Genomic DNA, 21,017 nt, shown 5'->3' with positions numbered 1-21,017 from the left:
TAGCAATCTAAAACTGTGCACGAGAGAGAGGCCACGGTTTACTCAGTATGGCTACACAACTGCACTCTGTTGGAAAAAAAAAGAAGAAGGATGCGCCAACAATCGCAATCTCTGCAGCGCAATGCCATCTAAATATTATTGTTAAGATAATCCACAAGTATCCAGCCTCGCATTCTGTCCTTAACTTTATCTCAGAAGCTTTGATAACGGCAGAGGATTTGCGAAACAATCTCTTGTTGTGCATGCGACCTCGGCATAAGAGGCACATTTACAGGCCGCGCCGATGAGATGGAACTCCTACAATGTGCCGGGGATTGTCTGCAAAGGAAAAGTGGAAGTCAAGCTGCTTTATGCACACTGCTACATCTTGATTACTGCTTCATGGAAATTCACAGACCAATGGTAAACAGTTCAGGTGATTTATTGATGAATTGTTGCCAACACAGTCAGGTGCATTGGAATTTCGTATGAGACGAGGCACCACCCAAACTATTTTAGCAACAAAGAGGACACCGCAGCGCTCGCTGGCTGACATCCTCTCCAGTGTCCCAAGAGCTAAACCTCCTTTAGCCGCCCGCTGCTGAACTTGGCAGCCTTATCGCTCTTTGGCTTCAAGGACAATCACAACCCTTTTAGGCACAAGTGACTCACGGAAATGATTGCAACACAAGAAACTAAACCGCAGAGTCAACCAGTATCAACACAGTCATGCTGACAATGAAACGCACTGATTGAATGTTGTGATTTGAGTGGGACTGAAATCTATAATTTACTTTTGATTTATGGAGTGATGTGATGGACGGCAATCACTCCCATCGACTTGTTAATACAAAATATGAACCTGCAATTCATGGGATCTGGACACCAGAAGCTTTTTTTACTCAGCCCCTTTATTTAAAAAGATGAAAAGTAGTGTCGACAGATTTAGAGAGCAGGCTGTTCAATATAAGAACAGGAAGGACGTGAGAAAACACGCAAGACGAATGTTTGTGAACTCTGTTTTGGGCGAAGAAAACATCGGAGAAAACATCTGTGCACACTTGATTCCAGGTATTCATACCTTTGTGGAAGAGTTCCTGGAGGCTCTCAGCGCTCTGGCTGAGCACTGCCCAGACCTCCTCCTCCTGGAGCGGACCTCCTCGAACCTCCAGGGCTTCTGCCAGAGACACATGCATCTTCCCTGTGCGAGAGGAGAAAGAGGACAGCTGACTTATACCACAAAAATGATCACACGTGGACAATACGCTTTAACCATGAGGGCTGTCATGCCTCTCGTGGCCTCCGCACATCACATCTGAAATATAACTCGGGCTTTTAATTAGGTTGAGAACTTTAATACTTACGCGAGTCTGATCCTGAAAAGGATCTGCTCCCTACTTGCCCAGACTGGCCCGACAGTGTAAGATGAAAGCGTAGCACATTGTTCATATCACTACAATAACTCTGAGCATTGAAGCACTTAACATCAACATTCTTCTCCCTCTCGTGTCATTGGGCAAACTCCCAACGTCTTCTAAACGCAAGCCGTCTTATCATCCTCTGATAAGGAGGACGTAACGCAAGCACATGATGCACACACGCATGCACACACACACGCACACGTTTTCTGGTTACCTGTCATAAAACTATAACTGGGTCAAGCTCAAGCTAGGTGGTTTATGTCATCTCGTGGCCAGCAGTGATTACGGCAAAGTCAGCTTTTGGTGCAGAATATGCAAATATGTCATCACACAACAATATCTACAAGACTTCCCATGGATTCAGATTGCACACAAGCCACAACAAGTCACGCCTACGGGCGAAACTTTGATCTCGTGCGACCCACAGACGGTCTGTCTTCCATGACTCGTTTGAAAGTGAGACAGAGACTGTGCAATAAAAAAATAATGTGGAAATGACGAATCAAAAATAGAAGTCTGGGCAATGCAATGTTTTCACAGAGGACAACTAAACAAGAATGAGGATATACAGAATTGTATAAGCTTATAAGTAACTCGTATAATAAGTAACTGTGCCGCTTGCCGCTTGAGAAGAAGGTTAACATAGTTGATCCTCTTCACAACGAGAGAGCTGCGTTTTCTGAATAAGACAACTCAAGCTCAGACTGATTGAGCTAATATAGAGATTAACGATCATCTTTAGTGTCTACTATAATGTACAATCTGCCTAGCGCAAAAAAAAAGGTTTTATTCACCCTTTGTTGTGGTTTTACGGCCGAACCAGATTCTACCGACGCAGCTTACGTCCATGAAACCTTCTTTAATATTTCTCACGTCATTTCTGGAATGACCTTTCCTTATTCCTCTTGAATTACACATGATAATACTGTTGTATATCATAATGCTGGCAACCTGTTCGTGATAGCCTTTCCTCCTGCCCAATGAGCTAGACCTCAAAGACTAGCTTCTAAATGTCTGAATACTTAACCACAAAATGTGACACTGACACAGTCACGGTACAATATAACAGAAAACAAATCCATGTATTCAATTTGGACTTGTTGAACGTCTATTTTTCACTTTGTTCCCCAGAAATTAGAGCAAACCCACACTAAACACAGCACAGGCTATATTAGGACTAGACAACAGCTTTTAAAAAAGATTTTATAGATCACAACACAAAAACACAGCAGATGAAAACACAGGACATGAGGTACAACTCATGCCTGGGATGGTTACCAAACACCACATTTCATCAACGTTCATGTTCTATAGTCCCACTGTCCTAAAAATAGACAACAACAACACATTTGCCTAAAGTATAGGCAAAACACAAAGCACGGCAGATGTCATTTGGCTGCCAACTGCACTTAACCAGTGGGCTGGGACTACACCTGTCGCCTCCACGGACCATGTTTTTGATATTTTACAGAAGTTAAAAACTTGATATCAGCGACCCATAACTGTCTGCGTACATGTTGTGCCGATCGACCTAATAGCTGCTGAGATATTTCAATCCGCACTGAAGTGGTGGACTGACCGACAGGGATGAACATTGCTAGCTTGGCTCAGAAAGGACCAAGTTGATGTAGGAGCTAAATTTGAGCATATCACTCATCCATAAACTCCCGAGCATAAAACTGGGTCAGCAGCCTCATTAGTGTCGGGCTTCACATCTGACAGCAATACGCGGAAACAACGTCCTTTCTGTGTATCCGAGATGGGAGCAGAGAGTTAATGAGTAAGCATGTCGCAGGCCTAAATGTTTAGAAATGCAGGAATGCAGGTTAACCCTTCTAGTCAATGGGAGGCGTGAAGTCTGAGGCGCGCTGGGTTACTACCCATCTTGCTCATTACCCATGAGAATGGGGAGAGCGGGCGCTGTGAAGACCGATTGTTTCGCAGCCCTTGTTATTTCAACAGAGACCTACAGTGGAATGTTTTTTATCCGCGCTGCTGAGGCTGCTGCGCAGGCCAGCTCCTCTCACATTGGACTACGGTCCTGCTCGTTATTGAGGGGGGGGCTTAGGAGGCAGCGGCCCAAAACAGCGAGAGCAGACAGCCCTCACCACTTCAGCGCGCCTCATTCTCTTTCTCTTTTTTTCAGACAGTGGGGATGTTTGTTCCCAGGTATTCCCACACTAAAGCTCGAGAGAAAAACCTCTAAACAAGGCTTAGTCTGCTACTGCTGCTGCTGTTAAGTGTTTGAAAGGCTTGGCCACAGTCACAAGGATTTTTTTTAAAAGAAAATAATCCTGGAAACGTGATAGTGCTCTTTGCTCCGCACTTGGGTGAAGCTTTTCCTTTCCTCCCACCTTCCTGTCTGTGACACAGCTACAACCCATGAAATGGATTTGAAAACAATCCCCTGAGCACTTGAGTGGAGTAAATAAAAAGGTACAAATAATCTCATCGCTCTATATTTGCCAGGAACAAAAAGATCATAAACAATATGTAGGTCTTTCTCTTTAAAACTTTTCTTTGATGCTAAATCCTCAGGTGCTTCACTCTCGAGGCAACAGCCCATAAAAACGCCAGATTCCACCTTCTATTCCCAAAAAGCATAACTCGTAACACAAGATACGAGAAGGAATTTGTTCATATCCTCCAAACATCAGAACTGTGGTCTCAGCTGGCAAACACATTTGGAACAGAAGCCAACGAGAAGAGGTCCTCTTCGCCAGCATTGAGGTGAAAATCGTCCTGAAGTCATTCATGCCAGGAAAATTCAACAACAAACTCTGAGTGAACCTCTTATTCCCAGAATCGTACTGCATTATGCAGCCTGCAAGCACACGATTCAAATTCAAAACATACACCGGGGTCTGGGAAGACCTGGATCGCAATATCTTCTGAACCAATAGGACCGATGATGTAAGGACTGATGTTTTCAAAATGCGTACGGCAAAACCTAAACCAGATGTTATCTGCCATCAAAGTGATAAACTGAGGGCATATAAAGTTGATGTTCAGTTTATGTATTCTTCCTTACTGCAAAACAAGAGAGGTTGTGGTTGCACAATGTGTCTTCTGAAGAAAGCTGTCGTGTGAATTAAACAGAAGCAGTGACTCACCTAAATAAAAAGGGAGAACCAGATGGTTTGTTTTATTAAATCATAAACCTCTTACAATTTAGTCAATAAGCCGACATGCTTCCCCAGATTATTTTGCAATGAGTTGAACACAATGTTGCTGATGGACATTACAGCCCTGAACCCGGTACCTGCCAGTTATGGACTGGTTTCCCTAACTAACCAATAAGCCACCCTGGATGTTGGCGTTTTGGTTTTTCAGCTCAGCTCAGCCCAGGGTCAGGACCAGCCGGAGAGAAAGCCATGACTATTCCATGATCATCAGCCCAGCTCTGGGCCCGTACGGCCCTCACATCTCATTTTGGTCTCGACCTCATCCGCTCCATTTCCGTTAATCACAGGGTTGCTACGAGTACCGTGACATGCAGAGCATGGTTTTGCAAAACCTCACTCCACACCCCCCCTCATCCAACACACACACACACACACACACACACACACACACACACACACACACACACACACACACACACACACACACACACACACACACACACACACACACACAACCCACTGACTATTTTTTCCCCCATTTCTTTCCTATGATGATGCTCACACCATCTCCATCATAACCACTTAAGATGGGCTCTTGTTCCCCACCTTCCTCTTTAGGCTTCCATGGCACATTCTTCATGACCTTTGGCTTTCAGCTAACTTTACTACTTTTCTATGGTAATGAAGGGGGGAGGGGGGTACACACTGCCTTCCTAGAGCCCCCATAAAACCTTCAGTCTGCACTATAATTATGCCTCTTTGTTAAACTTAAGACATGTTGACAAAAACGTTGACCCCCTTTTTTGTTAAAATGACTCAAATAAGTGCTGGTGGCGGTTAGCTATAGCCAGACACCCTGGTATTTATGTCCCTCCCAAACCTAAAATACACTCACTGGTGTGGTCAGAGATGCCCCATGTCAGCCATCGGGAGGAGCGGCATTGTTGTGACATTAACACAAAATGTAGCAAAATGTAGCAATGCAGCTCGAGTCATACTAAATACCAACAAACAGGCTGTAAACTAGCATCAAAGAAGCCAGCGAAGCGCATTACCGAGGTTTATTAGACAGAAGAAGCATCGGCGTTCGAGCCTCGCAACAACAGACTCGGCTCGTCGTTTGTCCCGTGGACGTATTAACGTTACCTCAAAGTTAGCGAACTTCTTTGTACACCACGTTTTCAAGTGCTTCAACTTACCGGTCGAGTAGAGCTACAAAAATCACTTGAAAGGGGAAGTGTTCGTACTCCGACGAGGCTATGAGTGCGCACACAAACGGGAGCAGAGGCCATCCCATCCACAAAGCAACATCTTGGATAGTAGTTTACTAAGCGGCAGCGGCGGAGGCGGCGAGGCAGGCGAGCAACAGGTCTCCACCGCGCATTCAGCTATAAAAATCCACTACAATGGCACTTTTTTTGTTATCCGAGCCGCCGCTGTACAACAAAATATACAAGTATCTTGTTTAAAAATGGCTCAGGAGTCGTGTTGGATGGACACAGCGCAGCATTGAGCTCCCTTCAAGTCTCAATAACTGCTGAGGAGCGCAATAACTCCTCCTTTAGCGCAGCTAGCGTGGGCTGACTCGGAGTAACGAGACACCTTACTGTGGCTGCTCATTGGCTCTCTGCTAAGGGGACTGTCATTTAACTGTTTCTATAGAAACAACACACACAACTGGGAGTAAAATGTGCAGTGGGGTTGGATCCAGGTTTGCTAAATGATCTATTTATAGTTGTCCAACTTTTGTTTTGACAACAAACCCCAACACATTTGCGCATATAAACAAAAATGTGTTAAATGCATTATCGTAAAAAAAAAAAAAAGGTCAAAGAGGGAACTGAGGTGCAGGTGTGGGTGTAGGCTACATGTGTTTCTCTGGGTCTATTTGACTTTGAAATAATACACAAGTGAGACTAATATGAATACAAAAGCTGAAAATTAATCCCTATATTCCGAGCAGGAAAGTAAATGGATCAGTTTGTGTATCACGTGATGTTTCCTTCACCCCCCTGGGATCAAACAAGCTGACACTTTGCAAACTAACAAAAAATCAAGCTTGGCCCATATCTCAGTTATTCCCACAACATCAGAGATGTTTGAGCGTCATCTAAGCAGTCAGGAAGCAATTCACTGTTGAGTACTTCCTTCCTATGGTGGACTTCAAAGCTGACTCATTTACGCTCTGCCTTGTGCCATCTAGTGGCTGTTAGTCATCATCACATGCTGCCTCATATAAATGGTGACTGTGTTGAAAGTGTTATTATGGTTCTCTCTGCCTGCCTGCACCTGTCAGTGCTAATAGCCATTATTATGATCCCCGACCATGGTCTGGATCCATAAAACCGGATTACTTGATTACTCCCTAGATGATGTTCATATTCATTTTATTGAACATTTCGAAAGATGATGCCGTTGCACATAATGTCTGACATTTATTCTTGCATACGTTCTCGACTCTGAAGTCTTATAGTCCTGATATTGCCTTTGTGTCTGTCCGTGCATGCATGAGTACATTTAGCATAAGCATACAACATTTTGGATGTAATATTGTAATTTTAGGGTTATATTTTGTTTGAAATCTTGTAACAATTTTACTATTCGAGCCACTCTAAGATCCTAAATGTAGTAATAGGAAATATGCAATAAGACACACATGAGCCCTTTTATACCTGTACCAGTGTGTTCAATCTAAACCTATTTTTTGATTGCATTGAGGACTTGTTAGTAGACTTTATCTTATTGCATCAGTTCAAGATGATGCAACAAAGCAACTCACAAACATAGAGGAGGTGTACTGTGCTGTGGCTTTAATCAGAGACTGTGCTCATCATTTGGTCTGATCTCAGAGAGTACACCAAAAATACTAATCCTTCACAGTCAGAATGATATTGAAAATCAACTTAATCTCACTTTGATCATTTTGTAGAATACTGTAGAAAGTTTGGGCAGTCCCAAAATATATCGGTATGTCCCCAACCAAGCCATAACATCCTCAAACACACACTAAAAGTAATCAGAAGTTATATGTATCCCTCTATCCACACCTTAAAACTGCACATTTAGCATTTTATTTAGAGTGTTTAGCCCTTTTGAGGTAGATTATTTTTGACTCACTTAATGTAACCTAAACAAAGAAGATTTGTTTTCGAACTATAATGAAGCATATGGATTATCCTGCCGTGGACCCTGATGTACAGATGTGCTTCATTGTAAGTTTACATTTGCATCGCCAGGAACTAAACATGTGAGCCCATCTCATCTAATGAACAAGTTCCAACTGTTAATCATCACCATGTTGTTTTTGACTTTCATCTAATGGCAAATGGGATTGGCTGAAATCCTTTTTGCTTATTAACATCATAATGAAACAGGCGAAAAGTCTCAACTAATGTACTAAAACCCAGGCATTTAGTTATCCTGTCTGGTGTGGAATGAACATTCCTCCTGGAGACCTTAAATAACTTTGGCTTTAGGCAAGACGTTTTTTAGAGATGTGCAGTACAGATAGTGATAGTGTGTGACTGGCATTCCACGGCACTATTATTACACAGTGAATGGTAAAAATGTAGCGAATGTTCTTTCCTCGATAACGGGACGGGAATGGAATGACAAGGCTTTTGTTTTTTTAAACCTCCTCCTTTTAAATCTCCACGTCATGGCATTTCCAAGGAAAGGAGGAGAAGAATGAATTGAGTAATTTTAGGTCCTAACCCTGGTATGTGAGCTGAACTGATTTTCACCAGGGAACACTTGGGGAACCTGCGCCATAGTGCATGTGGTGATTTACTATAAGTGTCTAATGTTTTAGGTACTGGCTTTTTTTCTTTCACTTCTGGCCAGCTTTGAAACGTATTAGTGTCCAATAAACTGCAATCAAAGAGATCTGTATCATTTTACTCAACAGCTTCTAATCTCTGTTCATTACCGGAAGCAAAGAGGCCACGGTGTGGAAAAGGGATGTCTCATAAAAGGGCAACCGAGGGGTTCTGAATGTGGGATTTCTTCTTCCTTCTATTTCTGTCAGTTCTGTCCTTAATACCTCCTCATCAGTGCAGGTCTGAACCTCGAGGGCGATTTGCACTGCCTTGAAAGAGGGGCTTTACTTATTCTGACGGTCTTTGAAATGTGGGGCACCTGGTAGATTGAAGGCATGTGGTTCGCTGACTGGAGAGTTTTGCCTTTGGGTCCAGCTGGAGAGCATTAAAAACTTTCCTGGAGCTTTTGATATTAGTTCCTTGGTCTTCGTAGAGTTCAAATAAAAACTTGCCACATCTGGAAATTAAGTGTCAGAGAGCCATCAGAGATGATTTGTAATAATGTGTGTAGCTCTGGTTGTCATGCATGGAACGTTTTTTTCCCCACTTGTACCCCAAATCAGTCTAACATAGAACTAAAAGCTAATTTGGATGTATCGTATCTTATTCAATCAGGCTTCTGCACTTGAGACATCCTCCCACACTGATGAGTCAGTGTTGCTGAATTTAACTCAGAGCATGTTATAGGTGAGCAGACTTTACTGGTCACTGTTTAGTGAGTTGTTCAAGTGGCTTATCTTACTGGAGACACCTTTAAAGCTGCTACTTGGAACTTAAATGTTGTCTTGATGTTGGCAGTCATTGTGGACAAAAGTGATAGTGTTTGTGAGCACCAGAGTCCCTTTAGAAAACGTCTCTTTTCACCGCAGGGTCTGACAATCTGCACGGTGCAGTCCTGGTCCGGGTTCTTCCGTGCCTCCCTTCCTTCCAGCGAAACCAGCAATACAGCCTGGGTCTTCAGCAGCGTGGTGTCGGTGTTGGCTCCTATCGGATACCTGAAGAGCAGCGAGGCGAAGCTCTGCTCCTGGCCGGAGAAGGAGACACGTATGCCAGGCGAAGAGCTCTCGACACTCCTCCTCAACTGCAGGTTGAAGGTGGCAGTGAAGACGGATCTGGGCCTGTCCGCGGTGGGCTGGTTGCTGCCGGAGGCCCCGCTGGAGTTTGAGCTGAAGGAGTTGTCAAGTGAACAATGATTTTGTCTGATTTTGCGCAGAATCCAACCGGGTGCATGGAAACGATGACAAGGATTAAAATTAACGATATAAAAAAAGCCAATCTTCTCGATGATGGTCTCGTTTATTTATGTAGGTCATATCGAGGCATCAGCATTAAATTAAGATTAAATTGTACACTTAAAGCGATTTGTTTTGGAGGGCCTTTTTTTAGGTGTCGTTGGCTGCTGCCCATTCACAGCAGTACATTGCTTTGCTCCTGTCTGTTTCTTCAAAGTGGGGGCGTGTGACCGCCGTCTACACTGTAGGAAATACACTGACTGTGAATAAGTACCTCAGAAAACACCCAAACTATCCCTTTAACATTGATCAACTTAGTCTTAGTGATAGCTCTGTGGTTCTAGCAAACATAGTCTCGTTGTGCAACAACAGACTGGTTTCTTCAAGTTATTTCCCTCTTGGTGTGGATCCTTACTTTTAACCATCAGCTTGAAGAAGAGACAGGTGCACACAGTCTCATGATGGATTTTGGATGCATCATGATCTAAGTCACATTCATCTCATTTGTGTTTGGGCATGAACCTGGAAAATCTTCAGACTTTTAATCAAGATTATGCAATGCAATCAACCTCACTGACGAGCTGCCATTTACACATTCACCGGGTAAAAGAAAGTTTTTTAAGCAAATTTGTTACAGCAATGATGCTAGACTCAAACACAGACAGACTGCAGCTAACTGAGGAGCAGAAGTAAGCTTGCATTTCATAGAACACATATTTCAATTACCTCTCAAGGCTGTAGAGGTCAATAATGTCGTAAATTTGATTAATCTTCTTATTAAACTGAGGTCAGAACATACCTCATAGTCGGCGGCCAGACAACCTTATAGCCTGACTTTAACATTTCAATTCCACCCCAATTTGAGCCCTCTTCAGGCTAATATCTTCCATGTTTAATCAGTGTATTGCTATAGTATCCACCTGATACAGACCAACAAACTCAGCATCATTGAGCGAGGTAAACACCCAGATATTTCCAGGAAGTCAGTGCATGGGGGATGAAAACACAGCTAAAACATTTGTCAGGTTCCTCTTCTTGAAGTGGCCAAAACTCTGTTAACACGGCTTTAAAACTGAGATTGCAGATTTAAAAATCTATTTCGAAATGATATTTTACATTCAGGCTGCCAGGTGGACACCCAGGCTTTGTTGACCCATGCAGATGTGACCCGAGGCTCATTGGCATTAGCATGCTGCTGCTAATCTGGACACAATTACAGATAGGAGGAATGATTTGATTACTTATCTTCTGAGCACTTCAGCCATTTGTTTACAAAAATATAAAATGATGAAGAGGAATCATAGCAATGTGCCAGGAGGTAATGGGAAATATAATAAGAAACAAATACATATAATAAGACATAAGGTTCAGAAAGACGACCAACATTAATAATACTTTTGGTTTCAATTGCAGACACCATACAAACAAATAGCACATCTCTAAATAGCAATACGAGTTCTATAGATATTAAAAACTAAATACGACAAAATAAGAAATCAAAGACATGACATTCAAAAGCAAATATGTGCAGAAGAATAGTTTTAGAAGCTTTTATGTTCATTTTGTGGTGCTTATTGCTGTATGCATAGACTTTCCTTGAAATGAAATGTGCTATAATAATGTGCCTTGCATTTCTTTCACCATTAAAGCCACCACAAAAAGTACAATCATCAATATATATATATTTCTTGTTTTCCGTATTTGTTACTATATTCTTTTTTTTTTGCTGAGAAGCATCGACACTGTTGACTGAGCCTGGTACAGGACGGGATCATCACAGAGAGAGATGCTCCTGCACGCGCCCCGCCCCCCACCCCTCCCGTCCGGAGTCATCAGCCTCCATGTGATCTCTTCCTCTCTCGCCCTCTCTCTGCGCTCGGGCTTTGACGTCAGACGTGCTCCTGCTCGGTTGCTATGGCAACAAATTTCCCTACACCCCCCCCCCCCCCCCTCCCTTTCCTCTTCCCTCCCTCTCTCGTTGGTCCACAATGGTACAGCCAGCATCTTGCAGCACAATGGTTGTAAGGTGGTGAGCCGAGTGTGAGTGATTCAGCATCAGCGAACTTCTGCTTTTTTTTCCTTTTCCTCATCGTCTTTTTGTCACGCGCAAAGTCAGCCTTCAGCAATGATCACTGCAATGTTTCTTGTCGGGATGTTTTGAAAAGGACCGTCACCGGACTGGGATCGTCATCAGCTGGCACGGAATGGTAAGGCCGGGTGGGTTCGTTTAATGTGCGATGCGATGCTTGCAGCCCGGCTGCCTGGAGGGTGGAGTGATGATGAATATTGATCTGAAGGGAAGGTTAATGAAGTCCACTAGCGATGCCTTGGTGGGAAACACCAAAAAAAAGAAGAAGAAGAAGAAGAAAAAAAAAATCAAGCCCATCTTGACACATTCAACACAGCGGTTGTTGTTTTGTAACAACTAGTAGCATTGTGCGGGTATTTCATTATGGCGTTAGTCATGTTGTCCATCCGCTCTCCATCTCCATCCTTACAGGCATCCTTCAATAGGCTTACATAGCACAGAGCTTAACACATCACTTAATAGGCTGATAAATAGGCTACTTCTCTTTCTTATTTAACATTCTGATTTTAGTATATATATATATATATATACTATATGCACCATTTCTGTGAGCCATCTCTACATATTCTGTCTAATCTTATGGGGCGAATAACAACTTGTGTGAGGCTCGTTATGCATTTTTGATTAGAAATGCAGGGGTGGTGCAAATGGATGATGCTCTTCAAAACACAAGGCTTAGATGAGCCTCATACTGTAGGCCTACATGCAGAGTTTGTCCCTCCTCCCCCTCACATGTCAGCTGCGCACCTTGTGCATTATGCAGACCACCGCTACTTCACCAGGGATGTGGGACCAGCCTCAGATCCATCAGAAGTGCTAGAAAAGCAGATTCTCAGACAAATAGTCTCAATATATGGCGATTTATTGATTAACGTAGGTATTTTTTTTTTTTTTCTCAGTCGTGGTTTTGATACTGATGCCGTAAGTGTTTGTGGTACATATTAAGGGAAGTGGTTTCTGGAGGCTTTGTCATTTAAACTGAACTCATAATGCAGAGGGGATGGGATGTTATTGACCCTGATGTGGCTTAAATTGTGTGCAGGACACATTGGATTAAAAGCATCCACAGAGGGAGGCAATTTTTCTGGATATTCTTCTGCAGCCTTGCTTATTATGCTGATTGAAGTACAGAGAGGTGTCAGGAACTCACCGGTTATTTGCGAGCACAAACAAAATGCTGTATCTGTTATTTGGCTTGTATTTTTGAAATTCCCCATTCTTCCACGTACTTGTTTGGTGCATGCCCACAGTCATGGACTAATAACTGGTGTTTTGCCGCGCCGTCAGTGAGTCAGTGAAGGTTTTTAAAGGAGTCACAACAAACTCCCCACGTACAGGACGGAAAAGAGAGAGGTTTTAGCGCTGTGACCTTGGCTGCTGAATTATTCAGGAGCAGGCTCCCATGCTGGTGAGAGTGCTGCAGGGAACACGCTTAACAATTAAACAACGCTTCTTCTTTTTTTTTCCACGAGTGTTTCTGCAGTGGCTGAAGGGAGTGATAGAATAGATAAAAAAAGGTCCAACTTACTGCTCTTCATCCTCATCATCAGCCCGTGGCAGATCATGTGGCTTGAATAGTTCTTCAGTATTTCTGCTGAATTACTGGAGTAGCTTCAGTTTATAAATCAATCTGTATTATTTGCGGCAGTAGCGACTGCAGGTCTACACAAAATGATATTCACTGATATTGATTTTTAGGTAGGCTGCTTGTTTATCCGATGTAGAATCGTCAATGGAAATAGCCAACAGCAGACTAATGTTATCTTGCACTAGACGATGCATTTTAATTCCATTTTGTTTCGCAGACTTAGGAGCATCAGTATACTAATCCTTAGTTACGTAACAAAATAAGGCAATGTATTAAGATGAGATAATGGTGGGATTGTAGGCACGATTAACCAGCAAAGGAAGGAATTAGACAACAATTAATTATTCTATTAATCATCAATTAATCTTGCCATTATTTCCCTGATTAATTGATCTTTTGTTTGGTCTGTTCATGTCATGAATTAGTGAAAAATGTCTTGATTTGTCCAACAAACAATCCAAAACCCAAATATATACAGTTTACAATGGTGGTAAACAGATAAAAGCAGCACATCCTCACAATTAAGAAGCTGCTATTATAAGGAATGTTTTTACTTAACAATGAATTGATTATTAGAATAGTTGCCAATTAATCTTTGGACGATTTCAGCTCTAAAAGGAATTTTGTTTTATGAGAAAATTATAGGAAATAAATGTATTAAAATGTATAGAGGCAAATGGGTGAGTGATAAACACAATATAAATAAATGGTCGATAGGATTTGAATGAACTCTGGTCTTGTGGAACTAAACACATTCATGACTGTATTCACAAGAGAGGAGCATAACCACACAAATAAAAAAAGACATATAATGAAGTACTTGTCCAGTTCAGGATAGCTAATATAAAGGTTTACTGGCTGAATGTGAGAAGTTCAGGACTTTCTCAGAACGATTCTTGCTGAACATCAACTACTTAAATGTCCTCATCAGTCTTTTGGGAGCCATTCTGACACGGTTTTCATAATTATATGGAAGGTCAAAGCCTTCATTTAAAGAGGATGGATTACTGAGGAGTGCGGGTATAGTTTATCATCACCCAATGACCCCGGCGGAGTATTGTTCCCTGTATATTACTGTGGTCTTAATGATCCATCCCTCCATGTTGTAATGGTCCGAATAACAAGGAGGGAAAATAGAAGATAGACAACTTTGTTTAGAAAGAGATTGTACGAGATTAATAAATGTGTGAGGTGTGTTACCGTGAGGAGATATGTTCCTTTATGAAGGAAAAATAACATCTTAAGTATGACTGCATGTGTTTACATGAGCAGGAGTGTGTTTCTCTTCATTGCTGATGTAGTGCGTGGTTCATGTAAGTAAGCGAACATTAATATGTTTAACAAAAGAAACAGTGACACAGAATTATATGCTTTAATGCAATTTGGTTTTATTTACCTCGCCTGGTGCTTCTTAATGCTTTTATGATCATAACTGTTGGCATTGAATCACTGTAATGGACAAATAATGTTTAGATTATATTAAGATTTGAACCTGAAAGTCTTTTAGTGATATTACGGTCTTATTTTTATCAATACAATTGAATTCTTGCTGCATGAAAGTTGATTCCCCCAAGCTGCAGCATTGCTCACCAACAAACAGAAAAAAATGTGCCTGCAGAGTGAGATGCACAGTTACATAATTGGATTTTGATCTAACAGAATATGCACTTTTTATTTGCTTTTGCAGAAAGCTGAGTGCAAGACTTTAAGCCTGTGTTAGATTCAATCCCAATCCCCTTGCAGCACATCTGTAAAGAGACTTAAGAGTCACTAAGGGTCGGACATTGTAACAATTCAGAGGATTTTAGAGAGGGCATTAATTCCAGACTAAATACAATGCTTAAAACCTGCCTTATATCCCCAAACCTTCTCTCAATGCACTCCCATTAAAGATTGGTGTTGGCAGCTAAAGCTATAGGCTAAATGTCAAAATCCAGTTTATTTGGATGCACAAATGAGTGATTTGTGCTGTAATCAATTGCAAGGTGTGGTAAACTCTGTCGAGAGAATAGACCTTTGCAGCAGTGATCTATTTTAGAAAGCATTATCTTCTGTAACCATGGCATCAGGATAGCTCTGTGATCATGTCAAATAGAAATATTTCTCTCATGTTGTGTGCTATAGATGAATATCCAGGAGGTTGTTTTACAGAAAGCACAGTGGTTTCAATCATTTGCTCCGGTCTTCCTCATAGGTTCTGCAAGAACAGTTAAGATGAATGTACCTGCACCTGCCAAAGCTGTACATGTTAACTAGCATGCGGCTTGTCAGAAAGCTGCAGCATAAGCAGATTTTCAGCTAACATGTCTGTTGTTTACTTCAAGTAAATTGCAGGATGTGAGTGAGACGACAGACGAGAGCACAGACAGAGAGGATAAGTGTATTTCATCTGTATAGAAACAGAATCAATAAGATGTCGGTGAACATTCGGATTCTCAAAGCCTGTAGCTGAGCTGGTAGAGTCGGTGCTGTCTTGTTTTCCTGGCTGTATCTGCAGTTTGAAGTGCCTCCCTTCCCCTCCCCTGAGCCCAAATGTGAGGCCGTACTGCGTTTGGCTCGGGCTGCACAGTGAAGGCAAGGCAAGGCTGCATACTGCAGGAGAGGCTGCTGAACCAAGCACTCACAATGAAGCTCCGAGGGAGGGGGAGGGGAGACGGTTGCAGCGAGGCTGGGAGCCTGGGAGCCGGAATGGTGGGAGCGAGGGAGGGACAAAAGAGAGGCAGGAAAAGGGAGAATGCAGGCTCTCGTCAGAGTTGAGGATGGAGGGAAGAATGAAGACATGGATGGAGGACGTTGTCACAAAATGTGAATAAGGCCCGAGCGCATGAAGGAGGGAAGAAGAAGAGTGGAGAGAGGAGAGGAAACAAAGATGGATACGACAGGAAACAATAACACTGGTGTTACAGGCACACTGTGTTTTATCAGTAGCCCTCTGGTGCTACAGCGGTCAATCAACCTATTTAATGCAGACATAAAACATTGTCTATAACTCAATATAAATCCTATGTGACTTAAACCATGACACGTCTCCCTGTAGATACGATAGTGAGCCAGCAACAGTCTGTGAAAAGCAAGCAGATTGGATGACAGTGGATGCACCACATTGGTCATTTAGATTTTGTATATTTGTATATAACATTGTTGCCACGCATGATATTCCTTTTTTTTCATCACTCCATGTAAAATGTTAAGATGTTCTTGAATATTTCACATACTTCACCACCTGAAATGACTGAAATGTATTTCCAGTCAGACACTCCTTTCAGTCAAGAGACATCTTCAGCAGTTATTGGCATGACATGTCCCCTGGCTGCCCTTCTCCAACAAGTAATGAAATGGACTCATGTCACACGGGAAGTGTCTCACATCCTGTCCTTCAATAATAGTGTCTGTTTTAACTTCACCAAGAAAATCTATAAATCAGATGAGTACACCTGCTGTGCCAAAGCTGGAAAAAAACCCTCACCTTTCATGTCAGATATTATGAATAGATTGGATAATAAGCATTAGTATTACAGTTTGCAACAATCCATTCAACATGTTAGTCTTATTTGTGTCTGATGTCACAGTGTGTCTGCTGGTGACTTTGTTGGCATATGGAATAGTAAAATCTTTATAGGGGTGGGTTACATTTTATTGAAGTGTCTGTTGCTTCTGATGTGGATGTGGTTTCAACGTTTTCAGTTTCATCACCAACAAACATGTTTTTACTGCAAACATTTTAATCAACACAGAAATGTCGTAGGTGTAACTATTAATATTTATGTTAGCTCCATTCTATGCAGGCAAAGTATACCCATAATAGACTCAGTGATATGTCTTTCTGGAGCACTAAAATGTAATTAATAACATCTGTGCTCAACCTGCTGGAAGACAAAATATCTGCCGTGAAAAGGGGTTGTAGCAGGCTCCTTGTCTCTGGCACAACTAAATGGAATGCAGCCATTGTAATGTTATTAGTTACACTTGTGTTTGACAAGGTATAAATGTCTAACACCAACGGTATCTCCCACTTGGCATAAGGAATTTTACAAAATTGTCATTATACCCCTGGTAACATGGTTGCAAGGCCACCATTGCTGGTGGTTACTAATTAAGTGAATAAAATCCAATATTAACAATAATATAATCAATTCAGCTAAGCTAATAGGTGATTTAAACTAGTAAGTAAGACAACAAAAGTAGCTAATTTAAACTATTCATCTGGTGGGAAAAAAAACATTTGGGAAGCTATTGCATTAGCTCATAACAGTTTGATGACATTGGATACCATCATCACATTGTCTAACAGTAGTCGCTCTCAATCCTGGTCCTTCAGCCGTCCAATCAGAGGCTGATATGCACCGTGGTTGCCAGGTGCATATCAGTGTGCAGTAAACTCAGGTGAAACAGAGAACTAAACGTGTGCCAGATCGTGCTGGGATTAAGAGCTACTGCTGCACGACGGGACCCAGTATGTAGAGTGATCATTGGTTTGCCTGAGGCAGTGTTGTTCCCATGAGGGCGGGTGTAACAGAATGTTCAGGATCCAAAAACCAAGGACCAGCCACAACTGCAGAGCACACACACACACACATGCACACGTACACCAGCACAATTCAGCATCAGCAAGGCCATGCAGCACTGGAGATTAATGGTGTGCTGTATCAGTAATGTGCATTACACCATTCCAGGTAATTAAAAACCTCCTCTCTTGTCTTTTTCTTTTTCAATTTTCAGTTGGGTCGTCTCGTCAGTTTAACAGACCCGGCCTTTTGTAATTGTGCAATACTTTTGTGTCTGAATGTGTTTGTGAGCGACAGAGACTATGATGAGTGCGTTACTGTGGGACGGGTTTTAAGTTTGTGGTCACAGGCTGGTGAATTCAAAATGCCCCATCAGACAGTCAATTCCAGAGGGAGGGAATACCAGCACATTGTGACTGACTGAAAATTGGAAATTTTATAAAAATCTATACTGCAAAGATTTAAAAACTTCATCACTGGTGCTTTATAAACTCTGATGCAACACTAAGCAACACTGCTGAGCAAGTATACTGGAGGGAACAATTTTAAGGAAGTGTAATTGATGCTCAGATCATGCAAAAGCTATTTAATACCAGTACCTTTTACGGGATATCTCAGGAACGCCTGGAGGCAATTTCTTCAACTTTGGCACAAACCTCAACTTGGACTTAAGGATGTTCTGAACAGATTTTGGTGGTCAAAGGTCACCGTAACATCACAAAACCTGTTTTTGCCCACAACACAATAATTAATACGGCAATCTTGACACTTTAACACAAATGTCTAGAAGGATAAAATTATGAAGTGATGACATTTTGGACAGACATGGATGTAAACTGACAACTTGACTGGTCGGCGGAGGCATAAAACTGCATTATTAAAGGAAAACATTTTATCAAAAAAACCAAACAGCTATGGTTTCTAATCGTTGCAAAACAAACAATGTAGTAGCACTGACAAGACCGGTGCAGGTTGGAAATACACAGCCACAGCTTTCATTAATTGTAAGTGTGTCACTCATTCAAAGTTAATGTCTGTCTTACCCCACCCCTGTACCCCCCCATACTAACTGATCCTCACCATGAAGACTTTAACAGACCATACATGCTCATATCTTGTAGATTTAGGTAGTTTTTGTTAAGTATATAAGAAATTAATGTGAATTATGATTAATTCTAATCTTTTAGAATAAGTTTTAATATGTCTTCAACTCTCTGGTAGAAAAGGGGAACTCAGCCTCTCTATTTCTTGGCATTGGCCCTGTACTGAGGAGACGTATTGTAGTCAGAATGATATATGGGCATTTTAAGGAATGGCGCTGAGTCTAGTGTTAGCTGCAAGCAGAGCAGCATTTCAACAACGCTGACCACTATCAGCAGAATCTGGTCAGAGGGTTGAACAAGCTAACACAGAATCTGTTGTTGGCTTTCACAAAGGGAGTAAATAGCCGTAGCGTGCTTTGATTTGTCACTTCCGTCGCCTCTTCGTGATTAAACGTTCTCGATAATTACTATTTTTCTTTTTCATGACATGGCAATCAGTCGCTTCCACACTCATTATTGTTAAGCTTTGTAAACAGCTCCAAGGCAAATAGTTTATGGTCTTCATCCAGTTAAGATGTGGCGTGGTTTTATGGTTTATGGCTCCTTTCTTTTTTTTTAATGAATGTAGCGCTAACTAGCAGGCTACGTACGTTCAGCCTAATATCCTCTTGATGATCTGGGAGCTGTTTGAAGTATTACAATGTTTACTGCTGGACGACAAACATTTTGACCTTGTGAGAGGTTTAGTGTGTTATGTACACGGATGGCATAGACGTAGCTAGCAAGTTAGATTAATAGATTAATAGCAAATATTGTGCTGGTGGCGGCAGAGATGTTTGTCATGTCAAACATACAGCTGTGATGTGAAATTACAACAGTGTTGTGGGATTGTATCACTGGTGTGTGGACACGCAAAAATCAGATCTTTAAACCCTCTTTCCTCATAACTGTACCCTTCTGTATCATTTATCTCTCGTGTCTCCTGCTCATGTTTTTATTCTGTTCTTAATCACACTTTACTCTCATTTCAGTCGGTGTATGATTATTATAGTTCTTCTGGTATTACAGGCACACTCTTCAAACTGCTCGACATGTGGCTCACACAAACGCACACCCAGTGGCAAAATGCAGCAATGTCAGCCATCACTGTACTTTGACACTGCAAAGGTAAAAAGTAAAAGGTCTGACTAAATAGGCCAAACCAGAAATCTCACGCCTTTGTGTCCCACATCTCTTTTTTTAATGCTGCTGTCCACCCTTTGGATTTAGCAGAGACACTAAAGCCTTGACGTTATTAGAGGACCGGTGGAGCTAAGTGATACATTTGGGTCCAGAAAGTCCTAAATTCACCTCCTGAGAGCAAAATTGCAAAGCCACATCCTTTCAACTGCTATTCTAGATTCTGGGAACATTTGTCGCTGTTTTATGACCACACGACCACTCTCGCTAGGCCAGAAAAAATGGCTTCACTATTATTTTCTATGAACATCACATATCAATTTATTCAGACATGATCATCAGCACATTGGGGGCTTCATTACCTGGAAAACCCTTGAAGCAGAGTCATTGCGGGTGATCGCTGCAGGATATCTTGCTCCTGCAAGTTCAGTCGTTTCCAGAGCTTCCTTTCCTCTTTATTCCTCCCTCGCAATCTTTTGAACTGATCACCCAACGAAAAAAGCTCCACATGAATGTGAAAATTTACATTTAAATCAAATTGACCCGTTAGCTGCTCCTTCACAGTGACAGCCTCCCAGCTTCGCCAAAACTTACTTTATACAAATGCGATGCCTGATGGTACATTCTTTTTAAATGTAACCCTGTGAACACTTTATAAGATTGTTGATATTTTTATATGTATTTGCGGTGCTAAGATTGAAATCTCACACAAGTGTATGGGGTTGCACAACACATCAGTCACAGACTTCATTACTTTGAATAATCAATAGCCACGCAGCGCATGTGTGCATTCTTTCAAAGGGATACAGCTTAGAGGAGTAGCTCAACATTTTTTTAAAAATAAGCTCGTGAGAAGATCGAGACCACTCTTATGCTCTGTATGCTGAATACGAAGGTACAGCCGGCTTAGTTTAGCAGTAAGATGGTAACAAGAAAAGGAAGAAAAAGAATATGGAGAGTAATGACATGTCGACATGATGTTATGATATCAGCCGTATTGCAAGACGAGTACACTCGTTGGCCAGGACTTCATCTTGT

General features: G+C 41.8%; 1 protein-coding gene across 4 annotated transcripts in view; it reads right to left on the bottom strand.

Moving 5' to 3' along the window:
• Positions 1-6,039, bottom strand: part of ptpn13 (protein tyrosine phosphatase non-receptor type 13) — a 38,657-nt gene extending 32,618 nt beyond the window's left edge. For all 4 annotated transcript variants that reach the window (XM_079179390.1, XM_079179392.1, XM_079179393.1 and 1 more), the window contains exons 1-2: positions 5,725-6,039; positions 1,061-1,180 (exon numbers count right to left, since the gene is read on the bottom strand). In XM_079179390.1, coding sequence (XP_079035516.1) covers positions 1,061-1,175 — 115 coding nt within the window. In that variant the 5' untranslated portion in view covers positions 1,176-1,180; positions 5,725-6,039. The remainder of the gene's footprint in view (positions 1-1,060; positions 1,181-5,724) is intronic.
• Positions 6,040-21,017: the final 14,978 nt, after the last annotated feature.

Source organism: Pholis gunnellus (assembly GCF_910591455.1).
Source record: "Pholis gunnellus genome assembly, chromosome: 18".
NCBI lineage: Eukaryota > Metazoa > Chordata > Actinopteri > Perciformes > Pholidae > Pholis > Pholis gunnellus.
Note: the sequence above shows the minus strand (reverse complement) of the source record. Positions and strands in the feature narration are given on the sequence as shown.